Genomic DNA, 25,969 nt, shown 5'->3' with positions numbered 1-25,969 from the left:
GTGGCCCGAGCCCCCTTGACCTGTCCTGCTCCTCTTGGAAGCCCCAGGGGGCTGAGCGAGCCTTCCGGGCATCCTGCCCCAGCCCGTGGTTTCCCTCCTCAGAGTCGTGGCTTCCCTGCGTACTTCCGTCACCTCCTGCGTGAAGATGCTAGTGCACAGAGCATTTCGTTAGAGTCGCGGCCTGTGGTGACTGGCTGCCGGAGTAGGAGAGACTGCGGGCTGGACGACCCTCGGAGGAGACCCAGGGCCCCTAGAGGTCTGAGACCCCACGTCTGGTGACTCCCCGTGAGCTCTGGCGCTGTGAAGACCACGCACTAGGTGAGAGGAGTGGAGTAGGCGGGGCTCGTGGCAGGGAGTGGCGGGGCAGGCGGGAGGCAGGACCGCTTTCCAGGCCGGAGGAGGGGCCGAGCCCCAGGCATGCGCCGAAGGCACATCAGCCTCCAGACTACGATTCCCAGAAAACCACGCTTGCATCGCATGTCACTTCCACCCCACCTTCTTTATGCCTTTTCCTTGCTTGGTTGTGGCAGTTTTCTCCTTCTCTGTCCTGAGCTGAAGTAAGACGTGGTGAGCGGGGGGCCGAAAGCGGGGCCAGGCCCAGGGAGTCTGGTGGGGCTGGGGTTGGGGGGCGTTGGAGGCGGAGCCGGATTCCAATCCCGCCTTAGACACGCCCTCCACTCTTGACCCTTTAGGCCTCAGTCCTTCTCCCATGCTAAGAGTCTTAAGGGATCCCCTCCTGCTGTGTGTCTGGTCCTGGGTCCCCATTCCACTTCCGCCTCATCTCCTCCCGGCATCCTCCTGGGTACCCCCTTCTCCGGGAGGCTTCCCTGATGCTGCCGGGGGTCCATGCCCCTCCCCATGCCCCCAAAAGGTGACACCTCTGTGTCCGTGCGGGACTCCCTGGTTGTCTGTCTTATCTCCTCTTCCTCAGAAAGCCTCCAGGGTACCACTTCTTCCAGGAAGCCTTCTGTGCTGCTGGATCAGTGCTCTCTATCTGTTGTTCTGCTTTATCTCTGAAGAGATATTGTCCCAAAGACTCTCCTCCCTGATCTGCACCTCAGGGGAGAAGTGGGACTTTCTAGCCTCTGAGGCGGGGACGCATCCAGCTGACCTGTGTTTCTCCTAATTGTCATTTCCTGTCTAGAGCCTTTGCCTCTGGGGCCTCTGCTCTTCCCAGGAGGCGGTTTCACAGGGTGCAAAAGGGATGGTTCCTGTACTCCTGACAGCCAGGCCTGGAAGGGTGAGTGGGAATTGCTTCTTTCCTGAAACACCTTGTCAGTTTGAAGACCATGGGATACTTTTCTTTCTCATGTAACCCTAGAAATTGTGGGGATCAGAGCGTCATACATTCAGAGCTAAAAGTTAACACAGAAATCATCTATTTGTCCTCTCCTTGCAAAGAAATTGTTACATTTACTTTGATTTTTTGTAAGCGTTTTAACATTTTGCGTTCTTCATTCTTTCCCTTCCTCCTGCCCCTCCACCACCCATTGAGAATGGAAGCAATAGGATACATGTTATGTATGGGAAGTCAGGCAGAATATTTGCATATTAGCCATGTTACAAAGAAAAAAGAAGGTAAAAATAAAAGCAAGTGCTTTATATGCTTTAGTCTACAGCAGAGTTCATCAGTTCTCGTAATTGTTTGTCATGAATCCTTTGTAGTTTTCATGTATCTTCTATGGTTCAGACAAGTCTTTTACAGCTAATTATTGGTACAGTATTGCTGTTCCTTTATAGAGTGTTATTTTGATTCTGCTTTGTTTGCCTCAGTTCATGCAAGTTTTTCCAGGTTTTTCTGACCCCCACCTCTGTTTTGGCTAATCTGAGAGGTGTGAAGTGGTACTCTCAGTTGTAGTTTGCATTTCTGCATTATTGATTTAGAACACTTTCTCATTGGACTATTCATAGTTTTGATTTCTTCTTTCTTTGACTGTTTTTTGGTTGGGGAATGGCTTTTGTAAGTTTGGTTCAATTCCTTATATATTTGAGAATTGAGACCTTTATCAGAGAATTTTGCTGTAAAAAATTTTAACATTTTCCTACTTGCCTTTTTTTTTCTGCATTGGTTTTGTTTATGTAAAGACTTAAATTTCATGTAATCGAAATTATGCATATTACCTCCTGTGGTCATCTGTGTCTCTTGTTTGATCATAAATTCTTCCCTTATCCAAAGATATGACAGGCAAATTCTTGCTACCTTGTCATGATATCATCCTTCATGTTTAAATCGTGGACCCATTTTGGCCCTGTCTTGATATTTGTTTTGAGATGTTGATCTGGGCCTAGTTGCTACCTGACTGCCAGACTGCTTTGCAGTTTTCCCAGCAGTTTTGATCAGATAGTGAGTTCTTGCCCCCAGTGAGTGGATGCTTGGGTTTTTGAAAAACCGGATTATTATGGTCATTTACCTCTGTTTTTATGCGCCTGATCTGTTTATTCCGCTGATTAACCACTGTCTTTCTTTGTCTGCACCACATTGTTTTGATGATAACTGCCTTTTGAAATCTGGATTTGTTAAAATCTGGGACTGTTAGGCCACCTTTCTGCATTTTTAACAAATTGATTCCCTTGATATTGTTGACCTTTTCTTCTTCCTGATAAATTTTGTTATTTTTCTTAGGTATATAAAAAAAATTCATTTGTAGTATGATTGCTGTGGCACTGAATAAGTAAATTAATTTTGGTAGAATTGCCCACTAACCCATGAGCAATTAATATTTTTCCTGTTGTTTAGATGTGTTCTTTTTTGTGTGAAAAGTGCTTTGTAATTATGTTCATCTAGTTTCTGGGTGTATCTAGACAGAGAGACTGCCAAGTATGCTCTCTGGAGTTGTAAATGGAATTTCTCATTCTGTCTCTTGATGTTGGGTTTTGTTGGTACCATAGGGAAATATTGATGATATATATGGGTCTATTTTATATCCTGCAGCTTTGCTAAAGTTCTTCACTCTTTCATCCTGCTCTTTAGTTGATACTTTAAAGTTCCCTTAAATGTACCATCATATCATCTGCAGTGTGATAGCTTTGTTTCCTTGTTGCCTTATTCCTTCAGTTTCTTTTTCTTGTTTTATTACTATAGCTAGCATTTCTAGTAAAATACCGAATAAAAGTCTTGGTGCTGGTCATCCTTGCTTCACACCTGATCTAGTTTATCTCCATTACAGATAATGCTCACTCTTCTTTTTGATAGACACTATTTTTCGTATTAAGAAGAGCTTCATTTATTCCTGTGCTTTCTTGTGTTGTTTTTTTTAAAGTAGGAATGGGTGTTGTATTTTCTCAAAAGCTTTTTCTGCATCTATTTGTGTGATTTTTGTTGTTTTTGTTACTGACATGGTCAGTTTTCCTAATATTGAATCTGTCTGCGTTTCTGGTATAAATACAGCCTGGGTTAGTGCATGATTTTTTTGATACGTTATCTGTCATTGCTAACTTTTCTAAAATTCTAGTCATGTGCTTAACTTTTTTCTTATTTATTTTATGGTTAAATTTATCTAGTTCAGAGAGGGAAAAGTTGAGGTACCCTGCTAGTATGGTTTTACTATTTCCTCCTGTAACTCATTTAATTTTTCCTTTCAACATTTGAATGCTATGCCTTTGGGAGCATATATGTTTAATATAGGTAGTACTTTGTGGTCTATAGTCCCTTTTAGCCATTTGTAGTTTCCTTGATTATCTCTTTTAATTAGATTTATTTTTGCGTTTCCTTTGTCTGAGATCGTGGTTGCTACCTCTGCCTTATTTACTTCAGCTGAAGCATGATAGATTCTGCCCCAGCCCTTAATTTTAACTCCTTATCTTTTTTCCAGATGTTTTTCTAGTAAGCAGTATATTGTTGGATTCTAGTTTCTAAACCATTATGCATTCTTCTTCTGTTTTATAAGTGAATTGTTTCCATTCACATTCACTGTAATGATTACTAATTGTATATTTTCCTCTATCCTGTTTTCTTCGATTTATACTTCTCTCACTCTTTTCTGTTCACTGTTCAAAAATTTTGTTTAATTTTTGCTTCTGACCACTTCCTTCCTTAATCAACTGTACCTCTTATCACCTTCTGTCCCTTTTCAGAGGTCTTTTTTGCTTCTGATTACCTCTTCTCTTAATCAGCCCTACCTCTTATCACCTCTATTATTTTTGTTAGTCCCCTTCCTGTCCTTCTTTCGCATTGAGTAAGATAGATACGATTGAGTTTGTATATATATTCCTTTTTTTAAATTTTGGTAAATTTTGTATTCATTTTAAACTTAAATTGAAAATGAGAAAAAGGAAAAACATTGCCATTTACACAGCAGAACATAAGAGAGGATTCAAAAGATTAAACAATAAATTTCCATTTCAAGAAAACCTATATAATATATACTACACATTGTTTTCTAAGCTACCTCAGCTTTTCTGCATGCTTCCTTCTAGGTTTTCTTTTGTTCTCTGCTGTACACTTTTTACTTTATTTTTTTTTTACCTTCTCTCCACCCTCTTCCTAAAGAAGGCTACAATTAAATAGTTATGTATATATATATACATGCACACATATACATACATAAACTTGTACTTATATGCACATATACACTCATACACATATATGTAAACCGTACTACGAATAGTTCCACTTGTGATCTCTTTCTCTGAAGGTGGATAACATCTTCCTTCATGGATCCAAGTCTTTCCCTATTTTTCAAAATCAACCAGCTCATCATACACCACAACAATTTTCCAACACAATCATATCTTATCTGAGAGATTGTCTATTAAAAATTTTTTCCCAATTTTTGCATTCCTTCTCTTCTTGGCTGTATTGGTTTTATTGATACAAGAAAATTTGAATTTAAAATAATCAAAATTATCCCTTTTACACTTCAGCAATGATCTCACCTTATAATATAGTTTAAGTTCTGATACTGCTGAATCTCTTTCCTTTACAATCTTTCCCCCCTGGTTTCTTTGAAATTGCTGACCTTTTGTTCTTCCAAATGATCTTTGCCATTATTTTTTTCTAACTCAGTAAGATAATTTTTTAGTAATTTAATTGGGATGGCATTGAATAAATAGATTAGTTGGGTAAAATTATGATTTAAAGTTATATTGACTTTACCTACTCAGGAACAATAAACATTACTCCAGTTATTTAGAGCTGTATGTATTTGTATAAAAAGTGTTTTATGGTTATGTTCATATAGTCCCTGTGTCTTTTTAGGCAGATATACCCTCAGCTATTTTATGCTGTCTAGTTATTTTAAATGATCTAAAACAGTACTGAATGGTATTGGTGACACATAGTATATAATTTCCCTATTTTTCTCTATTGATTGTTTATTTTCGCTTTAACTTTGTCTGAGATTGTGATTATTACCCATCCTTTTTTTTTAACATGATAAATTCTACTCCTGCCCTTTATTTTATCTTTGTGTGTATCTCTCATTTTTGTAGTGTTTCCTAAAAGCAACATATTGTTGAATTCAAATTTTTAATCTACTGACCATTTCTGTCTTATGGGTAAATTCATCCCATTCACATTCTAAGCTACAGTGAATTGTTCTGTGTTTTCCTCCTTCCTATTTTTCCTCACTATTTTTCTCACTCTATTTACAGTATCCCTCCTCACTCCTCTGCTTTACTTCTACCTGCTACCTTGCCCTCCTATTCCTTAAACTACCTACATCTCTAAGAGTCCTTCCCTTATCCTTACCCCCCCATCCCCTTGCCCTCTTATTTCTTCCTGAATTTAGAAAACTTTTATACATACATACGCATATATGTTACATATGCATATACATATATGCATGTGTGTATGTATGTATAAAAGTTTATTTTTATATATATATGTATGCTCCCTCTTTCACCCATTCCCAATGAAAGTAAAATTCAAATACTACCCACCTTCCCCCCTAATTCTTCTATATCAGTTCTTCCTTTTTTTTTCTTTCTTTCTTTTTTTTTGGGGGGGGCGGTTGAGGTTAAGTGACTTGCCCAGAGTCACACAGCTAGGAAATGTTATGTGTCTGAGGCCGGATTTGAACTCAGTTCCTCCTGACTCCAGGGTTAGTAGTCTATCTACTGTGCCACCTAGTTGCCCCCATTTCTTCCTTTTGTGCCTCATTTATGAAATAAGTACTCCTTTTTATCTCTCCATATTTTTTTTTGGAAACCCCCATCAGACACACCTCAGCCCAAGCCTTTCCTTCAGACTACCCAAATAATAAGTCATAAGAGTACTGATAACATTTTAACGTATTCTGTTTATTCAATTTGTCCTTTTTGAGTTCCTTATAATTGGTCTTTAGTCTTTACCTTATATTTCTCCTGAATCTTATATGACAAATTTTCCATTAAGTTCTGCTGTTTTTGCCACAAATACCTGAAAGTCTTTCAGTTCATTAAATGTCCATTTTTTTAAAATTCAGGATTTTACTAATTTTGCTTGGTAAGTTATCCTTGGTCGTAACCCCAGCTCTTCTGCTATGTGAAATATAGTATTCTAAGGCCTATGGTCCTTCACTGTAATAGCTGCTAGGTCTTGTGCACGTCTTATTGTAGCTTCCCGCTATTTAAATTGTTGTTGCTTGCAATATTTTGTCCTTAACCTGGGAGCTTTGAAACTTGGCTATGATATTCCTGTAAGTTTTTATCCTGAGTTTCAGCTAGTGATTGGTGAATTTTTTCTATTTCTGCTTTGCCTTCCTGTTCTAGAACTTCAGGGCAATTTTCTTTGATAATTTCTTATTATATCAAGGTGTGTTTTTTTTTTATCGTATCTTCCAGGTAGCCCAGATATTCTTATATTATTTTCCTTGATCTGTTCTCCAGATCACTTGTTTTTCTGATGAGATATTTCACATTCTTTTCTATTTTTTCATTCTTTTGATTTTGTTTTATTATTTCTTGGTGTCTTAAAATGTCATTAGCTTCCCCTTGCTCAATTCTAGTTTTCAAGGAGCTATTTTCTTTCTTAAATTTTTGATTCTCTATTTCAGTTGATTAACTTTATTTTCATAATTTTCTTGGATTGCTCTTGGTTTCTTTTTTTCTCTAATTTTTCCTTGATCTAATTTGATTTTTAAAGGTCTTCTAAGAACTCTTTTTGTGCTTAGGACCATTTGACATTTCTCACTGAAAAAGGAGTAGCTTTTTTAGCTCCGTTATTTTCCCCTGAATACGAACCCTGATCTTCCCTGTCCCCATAGTAGCTATCTATGGTTAGGGTTTTTTCTCCTTAGCTTACCATTTTTATTTTGTTTTACTTTATTTTTAGCAGCTATTAGTATAATCAAGTTCTACTCTCAAGGTGTAGGGAACGATGGCCCCGAGCCTCAGGTCCTTCTTACGGTTATTTTCTGAGGTATGTCTCAGGGCCCAACCTTAGACTGTCCTCTCACTCCTAAGCCATGTCCAGGTGCCCTAGCTGTGCTGTCTTGCACGTGGGCTTGCTCCCTAGGGTCCCTGTGGTGGCTGCAAACTACACCTGTCCTCTCTGCCCTGGAACTGAAATCAGGGACTCCGCTCTCCTGCAAGTACCCACAGCCAGCAGGCTCCCTGCCCCTCTGCTGCTGCACTCACCAGGCGTGCGCTAGCTCCTCATTGTCTTAGGTGGACAACTGCTTTACCCTGACCTTTTTTTATTTTTGCTGCTCTACATTCCCTCTGAGGCTATCCTTTTTTTTTTGGGAAGAAATTTAGAGAACCAAAAGTTTTCTGACCTACTCCTCCATCTTCCCAGAATTCTTTCTTGTTTGTATATATTCTTGCCTATATGAACCACAAGAGAGTGTAGTTTAAGCTTTGTCACCCCTCTCCCTTTTCCTTTACAATTTAAAACTTCTTTCTTTTTTGTCTCTTTTTTATATTTCCCCCATTTTCCCACTTCCTTCCTCCTTCTCCTAGTATATCCCTCTCTCTCTCATCTTTTTTTTTAAGATTATCCCAACATTATCCACCCACACCTGTGCCCTGTGTTTATGTAGACTCCTTTTAACTGCAAAATGAAAGACAGTTTCTGCCCTAAGGAGTTCATAATCTTACAGGGGAATAAAACTTAGAAAAGGGAGCTGAGAAAATTCTCAGTGTTGGGAGAGGAAGGTGCTTCATGGGGATATCATATCAGGGTTAGGAAAGTCAGAAGCAGCACTGGCAGAGAGAGGAAGCATGACTGGTCTGGACCCTTCACAAAATGGAGGCCCAAAGTTTTCTTCACTTCTCTAAAACTGTCTCATGATTTCTGTGTTTTTAAAAAATTCTTATAACATTTTTACTTAAGTTTTGAGTTCTAAATTCTATTTCTCTCTCTCTTCCCCCCTCCCTGAGGCAGTAAGCCATCAGATATAGGTTATATAGGTGAAATTATATAAAACATATTAGTCATTTTGTACTGAAGACTTGAAGAAAAAATGAAAGAAAGTGAAAAATAGCATGTTTCAGTTTGTATTCAATCAATATCAGTTCTTTCTCTAGTGGCAGATAGTATACTTCATCACTAGTCCTTTGGTATTGTCTTGGATCATTGTATTGGTGAGAATAGCTAAGTCATTCACGGTTCTTCATCAAATAATATTGCTGTTACTGTATACAACATTCTTCTGGTTCTGTTCACTTCACTATGCATCAGTTCATGTGAAGTATTTCCAGGTTTTTCTGAAATCATCCTGCTTGTCATTTGTGCAGCATGATAATATTCCATTACAATCATATACCACAGCTTGTTTAGCCATTCCCCAATTGATGAGCATACCTTTGATTTCCAATTCTTAGTCACCTTTAAAAAATTGCTACAAATATTTTTGTACATATAGGTCCTTTTGCCTTTTTTATGATCTCTTCGGGATATAGACCTAGTAGTGGTATTGCTGGATCAAAGGGTATGCACAATTTTATGGCCCTTTGGGCACTTTCAAATTGTTCTCCAGAATGGTTGGCACAGTTCACAACTCCACCAACAGTGCATTAGTGTCCCAGTTTTCCCATATTCCCTCCAGCTTTTGTGATTTTCCTTTTCTGTCATATTGGCCAGTCTGATAGGTGTGAAGTAGTACCTCAGAGTTGTTTTAATTTGCATTTCTCTAATCGGTAGTCATTTAGAGCATTTTTTCCTGTGACAACAGATAGCTTTGATTTCTTTGAAAACTACCTGTTCATATCCTTTGACCATTTATCAATTGGGGAATGCCTTGTATTCTTATAAATTTGACTCAATTCTCTATATATTTGAGAAATGAGGCCTTTATCAGATACTTGCTATAAAATATTTTCCTGTTTTCTGCTTTTCTACTAATTTTATTTGCATTAGTTTTGTTTGAGCAAAAACTTTATAATTCTATATAATCAGAATTATCCATTTTACATTTCATAATATTCTCTTTCTTTTGTCTCCATGTCAATTATTTTTCCAGTTAGAAATTTTACATTTTCTTCTTTTGGTTTTGTTGTACTGTTTCTTGAAGTCTAATGGAGTCATTAGCTTCCACTTGCCAATTCTATTTTTGAAGGAATTACTTTCTTCAGTGAGCTTTTGTACCTTCTTTTCTATTTGTCCAATTCTATTTTTTAAGGAGTTTTTTTCTTATGTCAGTTTTTTTATATCTTTTTCCATTTTTGTGTTTCCTTTACCAAGCTGTTGACTCTTTTTTCATGATTCTTTTGCATAAGTCATTTCTTTTCCCAGTTTTTCTTCCACTACTGTATTTTAAAAAATACCCTTTTTGAGCTCTTTCTTTTGGGGCCTTCGACCCATTTAAATTTTTCTTTGAGGCTTCAAGGCTTCACGTGTTGCCATTTCTAAATTTGTACCTTGATCTTCCTTGTTATCATAATAACTATAGTCAAGTTCTTTTTTGTTGTTTGTTTTTTGGTCATTTTTTCTATCTATTTTGTGACTTTGTGCTTTTATTGTAAGAATTGGGCTCTATTCCTTCACTCTGTCAGATTTCTTTTGCTAGGGCTCAGGGCCTTGCTGTTGCACTTAACTGGGCAACTTAACTGAGTCTCCCCTCCCACTCTAGTGAGACTGAGGTTTCCTGCTATGCTGGTAACCTGTATTTCTGCTCTTAAATCGGTTCTGAAGGCTTTTTTTTTTTAATGTTGTTTTTTTTAGAGGAGTTTGGGAGGGCTTTAGAAAGGAGTTCCTTCTTCACTGTTATCTTGGCACTGAAATTCCCTTATAGTTATTTTTACGTGCAATTGTGAATATATATATATGGTTTTTTTTTTTTGAAGAGAGGAAGGCAACTACTTTAGTGATGAAGAGCTCATGCTGATTGGTCAAAGAATCAGAATGTTTAGTCTGCATGTGAAGACTTAGGAAAGGAATTCTTAAGTGCCTGCTCTGTACCAGGCACTGTACTGCGTTTCACATAAATGAATGAAAAAATCCATGCTTTCAAGTGCTTTTCATTTAAGCTTCATACCAGTCAGAGCTGTACCTGGGTAACCCAAATATTTTTGTTGTTTCAGAAATCAGTGACATTCAAAGATGTGGCTGTGGAATTCACTCGGGAGGAATGGCTGCATTTGAACCCGTCTCAGAAAAAGTTGTACAGGGATGTGATGTTGGAGAACTATCGGAGCTTGGTCTCTTTAGGTAAGAACAGCTAACCCTTTGGAGTCTTGATATATGCTGTAGGGACTTTCAAGATTTTAGCAGTTATTCTTTGGCATACAAAGGGAAGATACTCCTAATCCTTTTTTAACAAAGAGACATCTTTGTTTAGTAGGAGTAGTAACTGACTTCTTGGTTTATTATTGTCCTAAACTCTCTGTACTGCTTCAAATCCAACATTCTCTGTTTAATCCCAGTGGAGGTATCATCACACACAAAATATTCTCATTGTCTAAGCAGGGAGTGTGTCAAATGAACTATTTTTCCGAAGTCCTACATTGTAACCCATTCCCCCACAATATAGACTATCCTGCAGTGCTCATTTGTACCATCCTTGAGGTCTTCCTAGCATGCCCAGTTTTTTTACCCCCAAAAGAGCTTAAGCTAGTTTTGGATTCTTTTATTAAATTTTATGGATGTTTTATTTGATGTCAGTTCTCCTTCCCTCCCCACCTAAAAAAAAATCCTACTTCTCCCCTCAACCAGCCTATTAAGAACTACCTGGTTAAAAAAAAAAAAAAAGAAAACAATTTAAGACAAAATCAGCTAACATAGTGAATGCCCTTCATGATATAAGATACATTCTGCACTCTTATTCCCACATCTCTCTACTAAGAGTAGGATGAGTATTTAAATCATTTGTTTTAAGATAGAATTCTTGAATTACCATTCCTAGCACTTTTTTCTTTTCAATGAACAGGATTTGCAGTTTCCAAACCAGATGTGATCTACCAGTTAGAAAGAAAAGAAGCATTTTGGATGCCAGAGACAGATATCATCCCAAGAAGCAGCTGTCCAGGTGACTTCATAAAAACCAAACAAATGAATCATTGTAAAGTACAGCTCTGTTGGTCATTTTAGGTCAGAGTTCTTACAAAATGTTTATCCATTGAGATATTTTGCATTTTCTTATATTTTTTCATTCTTTTGGTTTTGTTTGGTTGTTTCTTAATGTCTCGAAGTCACTAGCTTCCACTTGCCTAATTTTAATTTTTAAGGAATTATTTTCTTCAGTGACCTTTTATACCTCTTTTTCCATTTGGCCATTTCTAATTTTTAAGGATTTCTTTTCTTCAGTGATTTTTTTGTGCCTTTTTTTCTGTTTGATCAGTTCTGCTTTTCAAGACATTCTTCTCCTTACCGACTGTGGGCTGAGAGCTCCAGAGGCAGCCGCTACTGCCGCTGATTCAGTTGCTCCCAAGGCCCACTGCTGGTTTGCTGAGGCCTGCATGTGCTAGACAGTGCTCTGTTCTCACCCTGGTGCAACAGACCTTTTCTGCCAACCTTTTGAGTTGTCTTGAGATGGAAAATTGTTTCACCCCATCCTTTTGTAGGTTCTTCTGCTCCAGAATTTGTTTTGAGGCATTAGTCATTATTTAAAGTTGTTCATACGGTTTTGGAGGAGAGCTTAGGGGAGTCCCTTCCTTTTCTCCAACATCTTGGCTGCACCCCCCAAGTTCTTATGAAATGTTAAACAGGGTGGTCTTATTAAAATTTCTTGGTCCTATTGAAAAGAGCTGAGATTTTTTTAAAAAGAAGATTTTTTTTGTGCATCACTACTCACATATACTTCTACTCTCAAAGAAAGTTGTTTCCTCAATATAGAGTAGGTATTCTCTTATGTTCTTTGAATCTTATCTTATGCAAGCATTCTTCTGCCACTGTTCCAGCAATTCATTCTCCCTTTTAAAGTGAGCATATTACTTAAGATATTAATAATATAGCCTTTTTTCTTCTGTGTTTTTATGATCATGTTGCTTTACTACTGTTACTTTTTAATGCATTTAATCATAAACTAATTCTCCTTTCTTCATTCTGTCATTTTACGTATCATCCCGTTTTTCTTTATGCTTTGAAATTATTTTTATAAAGGCACAATGATACATTTGTATGACACAATTTGTTTAGCCCCAGTCCCATCTCTGAACTTGTTTTCAGTATTGTGCTATTTCACAAACAGCTGCTATGAATATTTTTGAGAGAGATCTGTGTTTGCTTTCAGTAAAATTTTAAGGATGTAAACTTAGTAGTGAGATCATTGGGTCAATGGATAGGAACAGTTTTGTAGCACTAAATTAAATTGCTATGTTACATTTCAGAGAAATAGCAACAGCAGTTGAATAAGTGCCTATTTCAGTGTAACTGCCAAAATTTCTTAGCATTTTAAATATCTTTGCTAATCTGATCACTAATTGTCAACATACCCAAATTGTTTCGTTTTGGCTTCTTTGATTATCTGAGTTTGACCAATGTTTCAGGTAACTATTAATAATTTCTCTAATGAAAAATATCTTGATTGTTTTCATTTTTGGAATTGGATCTTACTCTTACAAACTTGAACCAATTCCTTACAAAGTAGGTATGTTGGATTTTTAGCAGAAATTAATGGCAACAATTTTCTGATATGATTCCCTTTTTCCTCATATTTCTTCTTTATTCAGCTTACTTGATTACTCTTCTGTTTTTCCTCCTCACTCTAAATTGGTTGATTCTTGTTCTTTCTATTCAGTGTTTTCCCTTCCTATTTTCACCTCAGATAGTAAGGATGTATTTGCAAGCTCTTAAAGGTCTTTACTTTTTGTGGATGGTCTTTCATTTCTTTATTCCATTCAAATGTCATCTGTTTACAGTAGAGTAAGGGCTCATTCATCCCTCCAAGTAATTTTATGATGACCGAATTTGTTTATATATGCTAACTATGAATTTTCACATAAAATGAACTGTGATGCTTATTGAAAGACCAGAGTGACTAGTTCTCTCAGATGGGAAGGCTAGAGAGTATTTCTTTCTTTCTTTTTTTGTTGTTGGGCAATGGGGGTTAGCTGACTTGCCCACAGTCACATAGCTACTAAGTATTATGTGTCTGAGGCCAGATTTGAACTGAGGTCCTCCTGACTCCAGGGACGGTGCTCTATCCACTGTGCCACCTAGTTTCCCCCTTTTCTTTCTTTCTTTCTTTTTTTTTTCTTTTGAGAATATTTCTAAAACCTTTAAGTGAATACAAACCTTAGGAAAGGGAAAAAAGCAGGGTTAATTAGCCCTTTGTTCTTCCTTTCAGGGAACAAAGAATTTACTGGAGAAAAACCTTATGAATTTAATGAATGTGGTAAAGCTTTCAGACTGGGCACACAATTTACTCAGCATCAGAGAATTTATACTGGAGCAATTCCTTATAAATGTAAGGAATGTGGGAAGGGCTTCCGTTATGTGTCACAGTTTATTGAACATCAAAGAACTCATACTGGAGAAAAACCTCATGGATGTAGTGAATGTGGAAAGGCCTTCAGACAGAGGATACAACTTACTCATCACCAGAGAATTCATACTGGAGAGAAGCCTTATAAATGTGGTGAATGTGGAAAGGCCTTTAGAGTGAAGAAACAATTTATTCAACATAGGAGAATTCATACTGGAGAGAAGCCTTATGAATGTGATCATTCTGGGGAGGCCTTCAGACTTAGGCCACAGCTTACTCAGCATCAAAGAATTCATTATGGAGAAAAACCATTTGTATGTAACGAATGTGGGAAAGGTTTCTTTTGGAATTCAGATTTCATGCAACATCAGAGGATTCATACTGGAGAGAAACCTTATGAATGTAACATATGTGGGAAGGCTTTTAGACTGAAGACACAGCTTACTCAGCATAAGAGAATTCATACTGGAGAGAAGCCTTATAAATGTGATGAATGTGGGAAGGCCTTCAGAGTGGGGACACAATTTATTCATCATCAGAGAATACATACTGGAGAGAAGCCTTATGAATGTAATGAATGTGAGAAGACTTTCAGACTGAGAGAACAACTTATTCTACATAAGAAAATTCATCCTGGAGAAAAACCGTTTGTATGTAATGAATGTGGGAAAGGCTTCTTTTGGAATTCAGATTTCATGCGACATCAGAGAATTCACACTGGAGAGAAACCTTATGAATGTAATGAATGTGGAAAGGCCTTCAGGCTGAAGACACACCTTACTCGGCATCAGAGAATTCATAGTGGAGAGAAGCCTTATAAATGTGATGAATGTGGGAAAGCCTTCAGCAGCAATCCATCACTTAATGCACATAAGAAAATTCATGGAGAGATGCCTTATGAATGTAAGGATTGTGGGAAGGCCTTCCACTACAACTCAGATCATATTCAACATCAGAAAATTCATACTGGAGAGAAACCTTATAAATGTAATGAATGTGGGAAAGCCTTCCGCCTTACTGTACAACTTACTCGACATAAAAGAATTCATACTGAAGAGAAACCTTATAAATGTGATGAATGTGGAAATGCATTCAGACAGAAGATACAGCTTACTGTGCATCAAAGAATTCATACTGGAGAGAAGCCTTATAAATGTGATGAGTGTGGGAAGGCCTTCAGAATAGGAAAACAATTTATTCAACATCAGAGAATACATACTGGAGAGAAGCCTTATGAATGTAATCATTGTGGGGAGGCCTTTAGACTGAGGGAACAACTTACGCGGCATCTGAAAATTCATCCTGGAGAAAAACCATTTGTATGTAATGAATGTGGGAAAGGCTTCTTTTGGAATTCAGATTTCATGCGACATCAGAGTATTCATACTGGAGAGAAACCTTATGAATGTAATGAATGTGGGAAGGCCTTCAGACTGAAGACAGAGCTTTCTCGGCATCAGAGAATTCATAGTGGAGAGAAGCCTTATAAATGTGATGAATGTGGGAAGGCCTTCAGTAGCAATCCTTCACTTAATACACATAAGAAAATTCATACTGGAGAGATGCCTTATGAATGTAAGGATTGTGGGAAGGCCTTCCACTACAACTCAGAGCTTAATCGACATCAAAGAATTCATACTGGGGAGAAACCTTACAAATGTAATGAATGTGGGAAAGCCTTCCGCCTCACTGTGCAACTTACTCGACATAAAAGAATTCATACTGGAGAGAAACCTTATGAATGCAATGAATGTGGGAAGACCTTTAGACGGAGGATAAAACTTACTGTGCATCAGAAAATTCATACTGGAGAGAAGCCTTATAAATGTGATGAATGTGGAATGGCCTTCAGAATAGGAAAACAATTTATTCAGCATCAGAGAATACATACTGGAAAGAAGCCTTATGAATGTGATCAATGTGGGGAGGCTTTCAGATTGAGGCCACAGCTTACTCAGCATCAGAGAATTCATACTGGAGAGAAGCCTTATAAATGTAATCATTGTGGGGAGGCCTTTAGACTGAGGGAGCAGTTTACTCAGCATCAGAGAATTCATACTGGAGAGAAGCCTTATAAATGTGATGAATGTGGGAAGGCCTTCAGAGTAGGAAAACAATTTGTTCAACATAGGAGAATACATACTGGAGAGAAGCCTTATAAATGTAATCATTGTGGGGAGGCCTTCAGACTGAGGCCACAACTTATTCAGCATCAGAGAATTCACACTGGAGAGAAGCCTTATAAATGTGATGAATGTGGGAAGGCCTTCAGAGTAGGGAAACAATTTATTCGACATCAGGGAATACATACTGGAGAGAAGCCTTATGAATGTAATTATTGTACAAAGGCTTTCAGACTGAGACATCAGCTTACTCAGCATCAGAGAATTCATACTGGAAAAAAGCCATTTGTATGTAATGAATGTGGAAAAGGCTTCTTTTGGAATTCAGATTTTATTCGACATCAGAGTATTCATACTGGAGAAAAAACTTATAAATGTGATGTATGTGGGAAGGCCTTCAGACGGAAGTCAGAGCTTCCTCGGCATCAGAGTATTCATACTGGAGAGAAGCCTTATGAATGTAATGAATGTGGGAAGGCTTTCAGACTGAGGGCACAGCTTACTCAGCACCAGAGAATTCATTCTGGTGAAAAACATTTTGAATATAATGTGTGTTGAAAGACCTTCTGTATGAGTTCAGAAATTACTCTGCATCAGAGGATTCATATGAGAGAAAACTTAAGGATGCGATGGAGGAATGTGAGAAGGTTTTCAAGATTAAGACCCAGATTGCAGTGCATCAAAGAATTCCTACTGAAGGGATTCCGTATGAATATAAATTGTATGGGAATGCCTTCCACTATACTCCAGAGCTTATTCAATGTCAAAGAATCCTTATCAGAAAGAAAATCTTTGAATGTAATATATTTGGGAAAACCCTCCACCTGAATTCAGAACTTACTTGACATCTGGGAGTTTGTACTGCTAAGAAACATGAATGTGGAAATGTCTTCAGTCATACCACAGAACTTATTTGACATGAGAGAATTCTTACTGGAGAAGAAATCTTATAAAAGCAGTTAACGTGAGAATGTCTTCAGATTGTGGGCACACCTTACTATGAATCAGAGAAATTATACTAAAGAGAACACTTAGTGAATATGGGCTTTTAGGCTTTCAGAGCAAGAATGGTGGAGTAAAGCCAGCATTTTTTTCCAAGTTGTCCCAACACACCCCCTCCATAGCAGCTTTAAAAATGCACCAAACTGAATTCTGAGTGAAAGTGAAGGAAAAGTCACAGTAACTTATTTTTAACAGGAACTTAGGAAGTCAGAGAGGTAGGTAGGCATTGAAGTGGGAACTGGCCAGGAGTGCAGTGCATAGGGTATAAGCCCAGCAGTGCTGAGTGGCCTAGTGCCCAAAGAAGGTAAGGGGATTAAACATTTGGTCAAAAAGATTCCAGGGGACACCTGTGCTGGCACTAGGTACAGCATCAGGTGCCATTTGGCAGTTATTACCCACTTCAGGTTTGTTAATTCCAGTACAGAACGGAGCAGTTACAGTGGCAAAGGAGCAGATAACCTTACTTAGTTAAGGTAAGGTACTAGCTTGTAGACCAAAGAGCAGTGACCTGACTTCTCCCTGGATCAGACTCTCTTAGAAGCAACAAAAACTTACAAGTCCCTAGGCTTAACCTCAGAAAGCAGTAGGACATAAAAATCAGAAGACAAGACTGGAAAGATGTCCCCAGAAGTGAACAGAACCGAACACTAACAAAAAGTCCAAACTCAAAGAAATAGGCTAGAAAAATGAGCAAACTACAAAAATACAAATGAACAACAACAACAAAAAAAAGAATCTGACAGTAAAAAGCTTCTGTGGGCCCAGGGAAGCTCAAGACGAACTCAAAGCCAATGGCTTACAAATGTCTACAGTGAAAGCCTCAAAGAAAAATGCAGATTGGACACAAGCCCAAAAAGAATTCCTTGACAAACTCAAGATTTTTTTTTTATTAGAGCTAAATTTAAATCAAGTAAGAGTGGTAAAGCAAAGTTTGGGAGAATAAATAAGAGCTATTATGACACACGAATTAACAGCTTGATAAAAGATACACAAAAAAAGTACTGAAAATAATTTCTTACAAAACAGAATTGGCCCAAACTGTTAAAAGAGGCACAAAAAATCTCACAGAAGAAAATAACTTCTAAAAATTAGAATTGGTCAAATGGAAGCTAATGATTCCATGAGACATCAAGAAACAGTAAAATGATGTCCAAAAACTGAAAATTTCAAAGAAAATGTGAAACATTTCATCAGAAAAAATTAACCTGGAAAATAGGCCAAGGAAAGATAACTTAGGAATTACTGAACTACCTAAAAACCACAACTAAAAAAGAGGCTAAACTTCATATTTCAACATTATAAAGGAAAACTGTCTAGATATAGTAGGACCAGAGGGCAAAGTAGAAATGGAAGGAATCCACCTGTTTCCTCCTGAATGAGATCTCAGAATGAAAACCCTTAGTAATGACAGTCAAAATCCAGAGCTTCCGGGTCAAAGAGAAAATACTACAACCAGCCAGAAAGATACAATTCAAATACCGCGGAACCACAGTTAGAATCACACAAGCTATAGGAACAGAGGATTTGGAGTATAATCAAGATAGCAAAGGAAGTTGGTTACAAGCAAGAATGACCTACCCAACAAAACTGAGTATAATATTGTGGGGGAGGGGAGGGTAGAGAATGGATATTTATTGAAATAGAAGATTTTCAAGCATTCATGATGAAAAGACCACTACTGAATAGAAAAAAAAATAGCACTTAAACACGAGACCCAGAAAAGCATAAAAAGGTAAGCTTGAGTGAGAAATAAGGAAATTAATGATGGTTTAATTGTTTTTATTCCTAAATGTACTCCTCAGAATCCTTAAGAACTTTTTCATCCTTAGGGCAGTTAGAGTCTACTTAGAAAGAGGGCATGGGTATGAATCTAGTATATTAGGATAATCTCAAAAGAAAAATGTATGTTTGAGAATGCGATGCACTGGGAAAAGGGGAAAGGAGAAGAAGAATGGGGAAAGTTAACTCATAAAAGATGTGTAAGGATGACTTTTTAAAATATAGGGGGAAATGGAAGTGGCGCAGGCTGTGCTTGAACTTCATTTTCATCTGAATTGCTTCAGAAAGGAAAGAAACACACACACACACACACACACACACATGCATGCACAATTTAGATATAGGAATTCATCTTGCCCAAGAAAGAAGTAGGTTGGGAAGGGGCTAAGAAAATGAGAGGGGGTATGAAAAGAAGGAGGGTAGATTCAAAACAGACTCTTAAAGAGGGGAAGGGTAAAGAAAAGACAGAGAAATAGAAGAGAATAGAATGGAGTGCAGTACATAGTTAGCAATCCTAACTGCACGTGAATGGATGAACTCACTAGAAAGACAATATATTCAGAAACAACAATATTGTAAAGATAACTGAGTAGCCACTCTGATCAATACAGTGGTCCACCACAACTCCAAAAGACTCATGATGAAAAATGTTCTTCTCCTACAGATAGAGAACTGATTGATTCAGAGTGCAGATTAACAGGCATATTTTTTCTTTCCTTTATTTTTCTTGCTTTTTTCCACCTGGAATATGATTAAAGCAGAAATGTATTTTACATGACCATTTGTATAATAGATATCATATTATTTGCCTTCTCTGGTCTGGGGAATGGGAGAGAATTTGGAACTGAAAATTTAAGTAAAATTTAAGTGCTGTGTCAGTAGGCTTCTTGTATTAAGTGAGGCACAAGGAAGACACAGAGGTCCCTCCATTGTTCATCATACATGTTTTCTGTATGCATTGGCAGAATAATCTTCCTAACCTACAACTAAGATAAATGGAATGTGGCAAAGAGGGATTATGACCTTGCCACTACTATTCCTGAGGTCAGAGATCTGCTATATGCTCCTCTGGGATCCAGTAGAAAAAGGCCACTTGAACAATAACTCCATGTCCCCTAAAACTTGTAGAGATCAAGGCCCATAATCCTTCCCTCAAGCTTATAGTTGTACGATCCACAAGGTGAAGTGTTTGATTTCCATAATCAGCTACTTCATCACAATTTTAAAAGCATGTGTCAGATCTACAGTAATTAGAGTTAAATTTGCAAGTTAAAACAGAAAGAGCACCCAAGATAAAAGCCTCATGAAATAACAATGAGAAAGTGAAATACTTGGAGCTGCAACTAAGTGTTTTACTCCCTAGCACACATACCATTCAAGACAAAGTCAGGGCAAGCCATTACAGGATTGATCTTTGGTATCAAACTATCTGGGTATCTGAATGGTTCTTCCCTGGAAGTGACTCAATATGAACATGCCATAGCTCACAAGAGATGAAAGCCTAAATCTGCGCAGCTATCAGAAGGAAAGGAAATGCATTTGATGTGGGGGACAGAAGATGGCACCAAGGTGATACCGGATTATAAAGCCCTAGAGGTTTCCATGCATGGGGGACAGAGTAGGAAGCCAGCTATCCTCTAAGAATTGACTAGGGAAAGGAAATTGACATCAAGGTGGTGCAGAATGCTGTTTTTCTAACCAGTACTGTGTTTTTCTGACATAACTAAGGCAATTTTTGTTGACTTATGGCCACAAAGGAACAAATGTAACATGAATGCACAAGCAGGTCCAACAGCTGTATTCTTAGATCAGGTAGTGTATTGCTATCCAATTTATGGTCTTACAGTTTGGTTAAGATGAAAAAAGATAAATTGAGGGTGGTCTAAAAGTCAAAGACAGATGGGATTAGTAGAGTTGGGAGGGGGAGGCCCAAAGGTAGGAGATTGATAAAGGCACATTTAATGGGCCAAAATGACTGACTTATGACTAGGGTATTCTAGGAACAAGTACTGCAAGTGGCATCGAAACTACCATTGTCCTTCCTAGAGAGAGCGTTCTTCTCCATGGCAGTGTGTTTATCCATTGTTTCATCAGGACAGCTATACCTAGTCTACCCACAGGCTTTTCAAGGTGTCTTGAAACCCAATGACAGACAGCAAGCCTAGGCTCTTGATTTTTCAGGAAGAGGAGACAGAGTGAGAAGTAGAGCTAGAAACAAATTACTGGGTGATGAGAAAAATCAGGGAAAATAATAAATCTAAAAGAAAATCTAGCTAGAAGGTAAGACAAGAATTTATTAAGTTCTTATGTACCAGGTTATATGGAAGTTAGTTTCTGTGTGGAAGTTAGCTATGGAAATCAGCATGTCAAAAATCATATAGAGTCAAAATTACCCTTTTTCCTTCCTTAAATTGCCCATGAAGTACAGGCAGGAGCTTTAAATATATGACCACCTGGAAAGAAACTAGGAAAATCCTGACTTCAGAAGCTTGATAATGAAGCCTTATTCCTACCTCTTGGCAGAGAGCTGATGGAACAAAGGTTTAGAATGAGACATGTTTTCAGACATGGTCAGTATCTTGATTTGTCTTGCTTTATTATACTTACCTTTTTAAGCAGGGCCTTTGATTTGGGATGTGGGTTAAGTTAGTGGAAAGTGACTGGGATAGAGACTGAAACTGTGACTTCATTGACATAAAGAATTCTCAGATGAATGAAACACCCTCTCCCAATGCAGGTCAACACTTTCTGTGTGACTTCTGGTTTTAGAGAGTTGCTTGTGGTGCCCAGGGGTTAAATGTTGTTGAAGAAAGCAACCTAGAGTCTTCCTAAAGTCCCAGCCTTGCTGATTCCAACCCAATACCAGATAAGCTATCATAACCCTACAGCCTCCAACTGTCAACCAGGAAGAGATCCTGAAGCCCAGGTGGTAGAGCAGGCAAACACCAATACCTGGACCTCAGTGTCTTAGTGGGGGCGGGGTGGGGGGGTGGGGAGGGGGTGGGAAGGCTGGTGGAAACCAGCTCAGAAAACCACCAGGTGCCTCAGCACTCTACTGCAAAGGAATCTCCCAGTGCATTAACAGAAATGAGGGAGGCAGCACTGCAGGGGGCCCCAGGCAGATAAACACCCTGCCGCATCCATCTAAAAGGAGCTGAAGAAAGTTAAAGGAAAGGAAAAGCAAACAACCTAGAAATGCCTGAAAATTCCAGCCTTGCTGATTCTAGCCCAACACAAGGTAAGCTGCCAGAAACCTACAGCCTTCAATTGTCAACATAAGAGGCCACAGCACACAAAGCCAGTGACTAAAACCCAGGCTCCCAACACAAGAAGCTTGGGTCAGTGCCCTCTGTTCCCTGGCAGGAGAGTTCAATCTCTTTAAAGGCCAGGGAATAAAGAAGCTGTGAGTAAAAAAAAAAACATGTGCCATAGATTCATATTATGAGAAGAGTGAAGATCAGGATAGAGATTCTGAAGAGGACAGCATTGTCAACAGACCCACATCTGCAACATCAAAGGGGAGTATGAACTGGTCTGAAGCCCAGGGAGCCTTCTTGGAGGAGCTCAAGAAGGATTTTAAAAGTCTGATGAGAGAGGTAGAAGAGTCCTTAGAAAATGCAGTTGGCCAATTGGAAAAAAAGTGCACTGAAGAAAACCAAATCCCTTAAAAATTCAATTGGCTAATTGGAGATGGAAGTATAAAAACTAACAGAAACTAACAACTAGAATTGGACAAATGGAAACTAATGACTCTATGAGAGTGAGAATCAGTCAAACAAAAAAATGAAAAAATAGGTGAAAACGTAAAATGCCTCATTGGTAAAACAACTGACCTGGAAAATTGATCCAGGAGAGACAATTTAAAAATTATTGGACTACCTGAAGGTCATGATGAAGAAAAGAGCCTGGACAGTGTCTTTTGGGAGGTCATGAAGGAGAGCTGCTCCGAGGTCATAGAACCTGAGGATGAAATAACCATAGAAAGAATACACCCCTACCACCTGAAGGAGATCCCAAATTGACAATGCCAAGGAATATAATAGCAAAATTCCAAAATTACCAGATGAAAGAGAAGGTGCTCCAAGCAGCCAGAAAGAAACAATTTAAATATCATGGAACCACAGTCAGGATTGCAAGGGACCTTGCAGCTTCTACATTAAAAGACCTCAGGTCGTGAAACATGATATGCTGTAGGGCAAGGGAGCTTGGATTGCAGCCAAGGATCAACTACCCTTCAAAAATGAGCATGATTTTTCAAGGGAGGAGATGGGTGTTCAATGAAATGGGGGACTTCCAGACCTTCCTGGTAAAAAGACCAGAGCTCAATAAAGGATTTGGTCTTCAAGTACAAGATTCAGGAGAGACATGGAAAGGCAAATGGGACAGAAAGAAACAATATGTTGTTAATGAGGGCAGACTGTTTGCATCTCTACAAGGGAAGATGACACTTGCAACTCTTGAGAACTGTATTGTTATTGCACTATGTTAAAGGAGTATGCATAAAGGGGGTGGATATTAGCTGACTTTGATGCAATGATAAAAAAAATCTAATCAGATGGGTTAAATGGATCTAAGTAAGTGGATTGGTCTGATCTTAGAAAATGTATTGAGAAAGGAGGAGGCAGACAAGGGTAAATTACATTACAAGAAAAGACAGAAAATATTGCAGAAGAGGGAAAGCGGAGGGGGTGAGCATTGTTTGAACCTTGCTCTCATCAGATTTGGCTTGGGAAGGGAATAACATAATCAGTTGGGTATGGAGCTCCAACTTGCCCTGTGGGCAGTGGAAGGGGGGGGAATAAAAGGAAGGGGGGATGGGGGGAGGGAAGAAGCAGTAAGGGTAAAGAGGAAGAAAAGGGAAAGGGATAATAGAAGGGAGGAGAGACTGAAGGAGGTGGTGGTCAAAAAGCAAAACACTAGTGAGGGGGGGAAAGGAGAAAGAAAAGCATTAACGAGGAAAAAAGGATAGAGAAAGACACAGATAGTAATCATAACAGTGAATGTGAATGGGATGAACTATCTTTTTTTTTTCTTCTCTTCTGTTGAGTTTTGTTTCTGCTTTCTGATGGTTCCTCCTATTGGTTTTAATTTTTACTTACAACTTCACTAATGTGAAAATATGTTTAATAGGAATGTAAATGTATAACCTATATCAGATTATGCACCGTCTTGGGGAGGGTGGTGGGAGAAAGGGGAGAAAAATTTTAAACTGAAAGTTTAAAGTGTGTGGAAGTGATTGTTGATAAATCAAAATAAATTAATAAAATAAATTTTAAAAAATAAATGAAAGAAGGGAGGGGAGATTGGAAGAAGTAAAAGTCATAAGCAAAACACGTGGGAATGCACAGGGTGAAGGGAGAGAGTAGGATAAATGGGAGAAAGGATAGAAGTTGTTGGTAATCATTACTGTGAAAAATTTACAGAAGTTTCTCTGATAAAGACCTCATTTCTCTCTCTCTCTTTTTTTTGCTAGGCAATGGACTTGCCCGGAGTCACACAGCTAGTGGTTTCTGTGTCTGAGACTGGATTTGAACTCAGGTCCTCCTGGATCCAGAGCCGGTGCTCTTTCCACTGTGCCAGCTAGCTGCCCTTCATTTCTCAAATACATAGGAAACTGAATCAAATTTATAGAAAAAAGCCATTCCTCAAATTGATAAATGGTTGAAGAATATGAATAGGCAGTTTTTTAGACAAATTAAAGCTATCCATAGTCATAAGAAAATATGCTCTAAATCACTGTTGATTAGAGAAATGCAAATTAAAATATCTCAGCTGTCACCCCACACCTATCAGATTGGCTAATATGATAGGAAAGGAAAATGACAAATGTTGGATGGGATGTGGGAAAATTGAGATACTAATGCACTGTTGGTGAAGTTGAATACTGATTGAGCCATTCTGGAGAGCAGAAATATGCACAAATGGCTATAAAATTATGCATACCCTTTGACTCAGCAATATCACTACTAGGTCTGTATCTCAAAGAGATAAAAAACAAACAAAAAGGAAAAAGACCTATATGTAAAAAAAAAATTGTAGCCATTTTTTTAGTTGTGGCAAAGAATTGAAATTGAGGGGATGTCTATCAATTGGGAATAGTCAAACAAGTTGTATATGATTGTGATAGAATACTATTGTGGTAAAAGTAAAGAACAGAATGGTTTCAGAAAAACTTGGGAAGGTTTACAAGAACTGATGCAAAGTGAAATGAGCAGAACCAGGAGAACATTGTACACAGAAATAGCAATATTGTATGATGATCTGCTATGAATAGCTTAGATATTCTCAGCAATACAACAATCCAAGACAATTGTGAAGGACTTATCATGAAAAGTGCTATCTTTCTCCAGAGAAACAAGCAGTGGAACCTGAATGCAGATCAAAGATACTTTTTCTTTACTTTCTTCATTTCAGAAAACCAGCTAAGACCATTCAGTCATTGAGGAAGTTAGGTAAAGGTGGGCGGGTCAGGGTAGGTAAAGGGGCCTGTCATCTCCATATCCCCCAACATAAGGAGGCTGAGGCAATACAGCCTCAGGAGTCTGTGCACTCCAGGGAGGAGAGACAAGCAAACACTGAGCAGTGAGGGAGCATGGGGGGGGGGGTATAAACACCAAAAAGATCGAGAGAAAGTCAACAGAAGGTCAATCCCCAAGCAGATAAATCACCCAAGGAGATCCTGAAAAGAGAAGGAAGAATGGGTAAACCCCCAAAGTAAAACAAAAACATGGTTAAGCAATTGAGAAAAGGGAATCAATAATGCCTAATAAAAGGCAGAATTTTTTATGCCCCAGAGGTCATTGAGCACATCCTCCACCCATATAATCCTGGGTAAAAAACAATTCATTTTTTAAAAATTACACTTGTGAATCTAGGTCAGTAATTAGAGCTCCTATGCAGAAATCAGGACTCTGAATAAAGAACTGCTTGTATTTTTAAATTGTATGTTTTGCTTTTTTTTTTTTAAACTCTTCAGAAATCTTGTTGGATTTATGCTTGTAGATGTTTTGATATCATTGCTTCTGAATTTGAGTTTCCCTGTCCTCACAATAGCAATTTGAGTTCTTTTGTTGTTTGTTCATTTTTCTACCTTAGTCCTTGACTTTGGACTTTATGTTAGTATTGGCCTCTGCTCACCTCTGAAGGGGGCTATTTGGTATGAGCTTTCATCTTTTACATCCTTCTGCTGCTTGCTTTTTTTTTTTTTTTGGAAATTCAGTCTTTTATTTTTGCCCCAATTATAAATATATTTTTTTATCATTCTGTTTTCTAATGTTGAGT

General features: G+C 38.2%; 1 protein-coding gene across 1 annotated transcript; it reads left to right on the top strand.

Annotated features, from left to right (window-relative positions):
- Positions 1 to 25,628, top strand: LOC110202765 (uncharacterized). The gene is made up of 7 exons (XM_078149295.1): positions 1 to 318; positions 1,145 to 1,240; positions 10,444 to 10,570; positions 11,289 to 11,387; positions 13,647 to 13,951; positions 14,036 to 18,641; positions 24,162 to 25,628. Exons 2-6 carry the CDS (start codon positions 1,205 to 1,207, stop codon positions 16,463 to 16,465), a joined length of 2,997 nt encoding a protein of 998 aa, XP_078005421.1. The 5' UTR covers positions 1 to 318; positions 1,145 to 1,204; the 3' UTR covers positions 16,466 to 18,641; positions 24,162 to 25,628.
- Positions 25,629 to 25,969: the final 341 nt, after the last annotated feature.

This window comes from Phascolarctos cinereus, unplaced genomic scaffold (assembly GCF_003287225.1).
Source record: "Phascolarctos cinereus isolate Bilbo 61053 unplaced genomic scaffold, phaCin_HiC Scaffold_2;HRSCAF=192, whole genome shotgun sequence".
Classification (NCBI taxonomy): Eukaryota; Metazoa; Chordata; class Mammalia; order Diprotodontia; family Phascolarctidae; genus Phascolarctos; species Phascolarctos cinereus.
The sequence above is the reverse complement of the archived record's forward strand: the minus strand, read 5'-3'. Positions and strand labels throughout refer to the sequence as shown.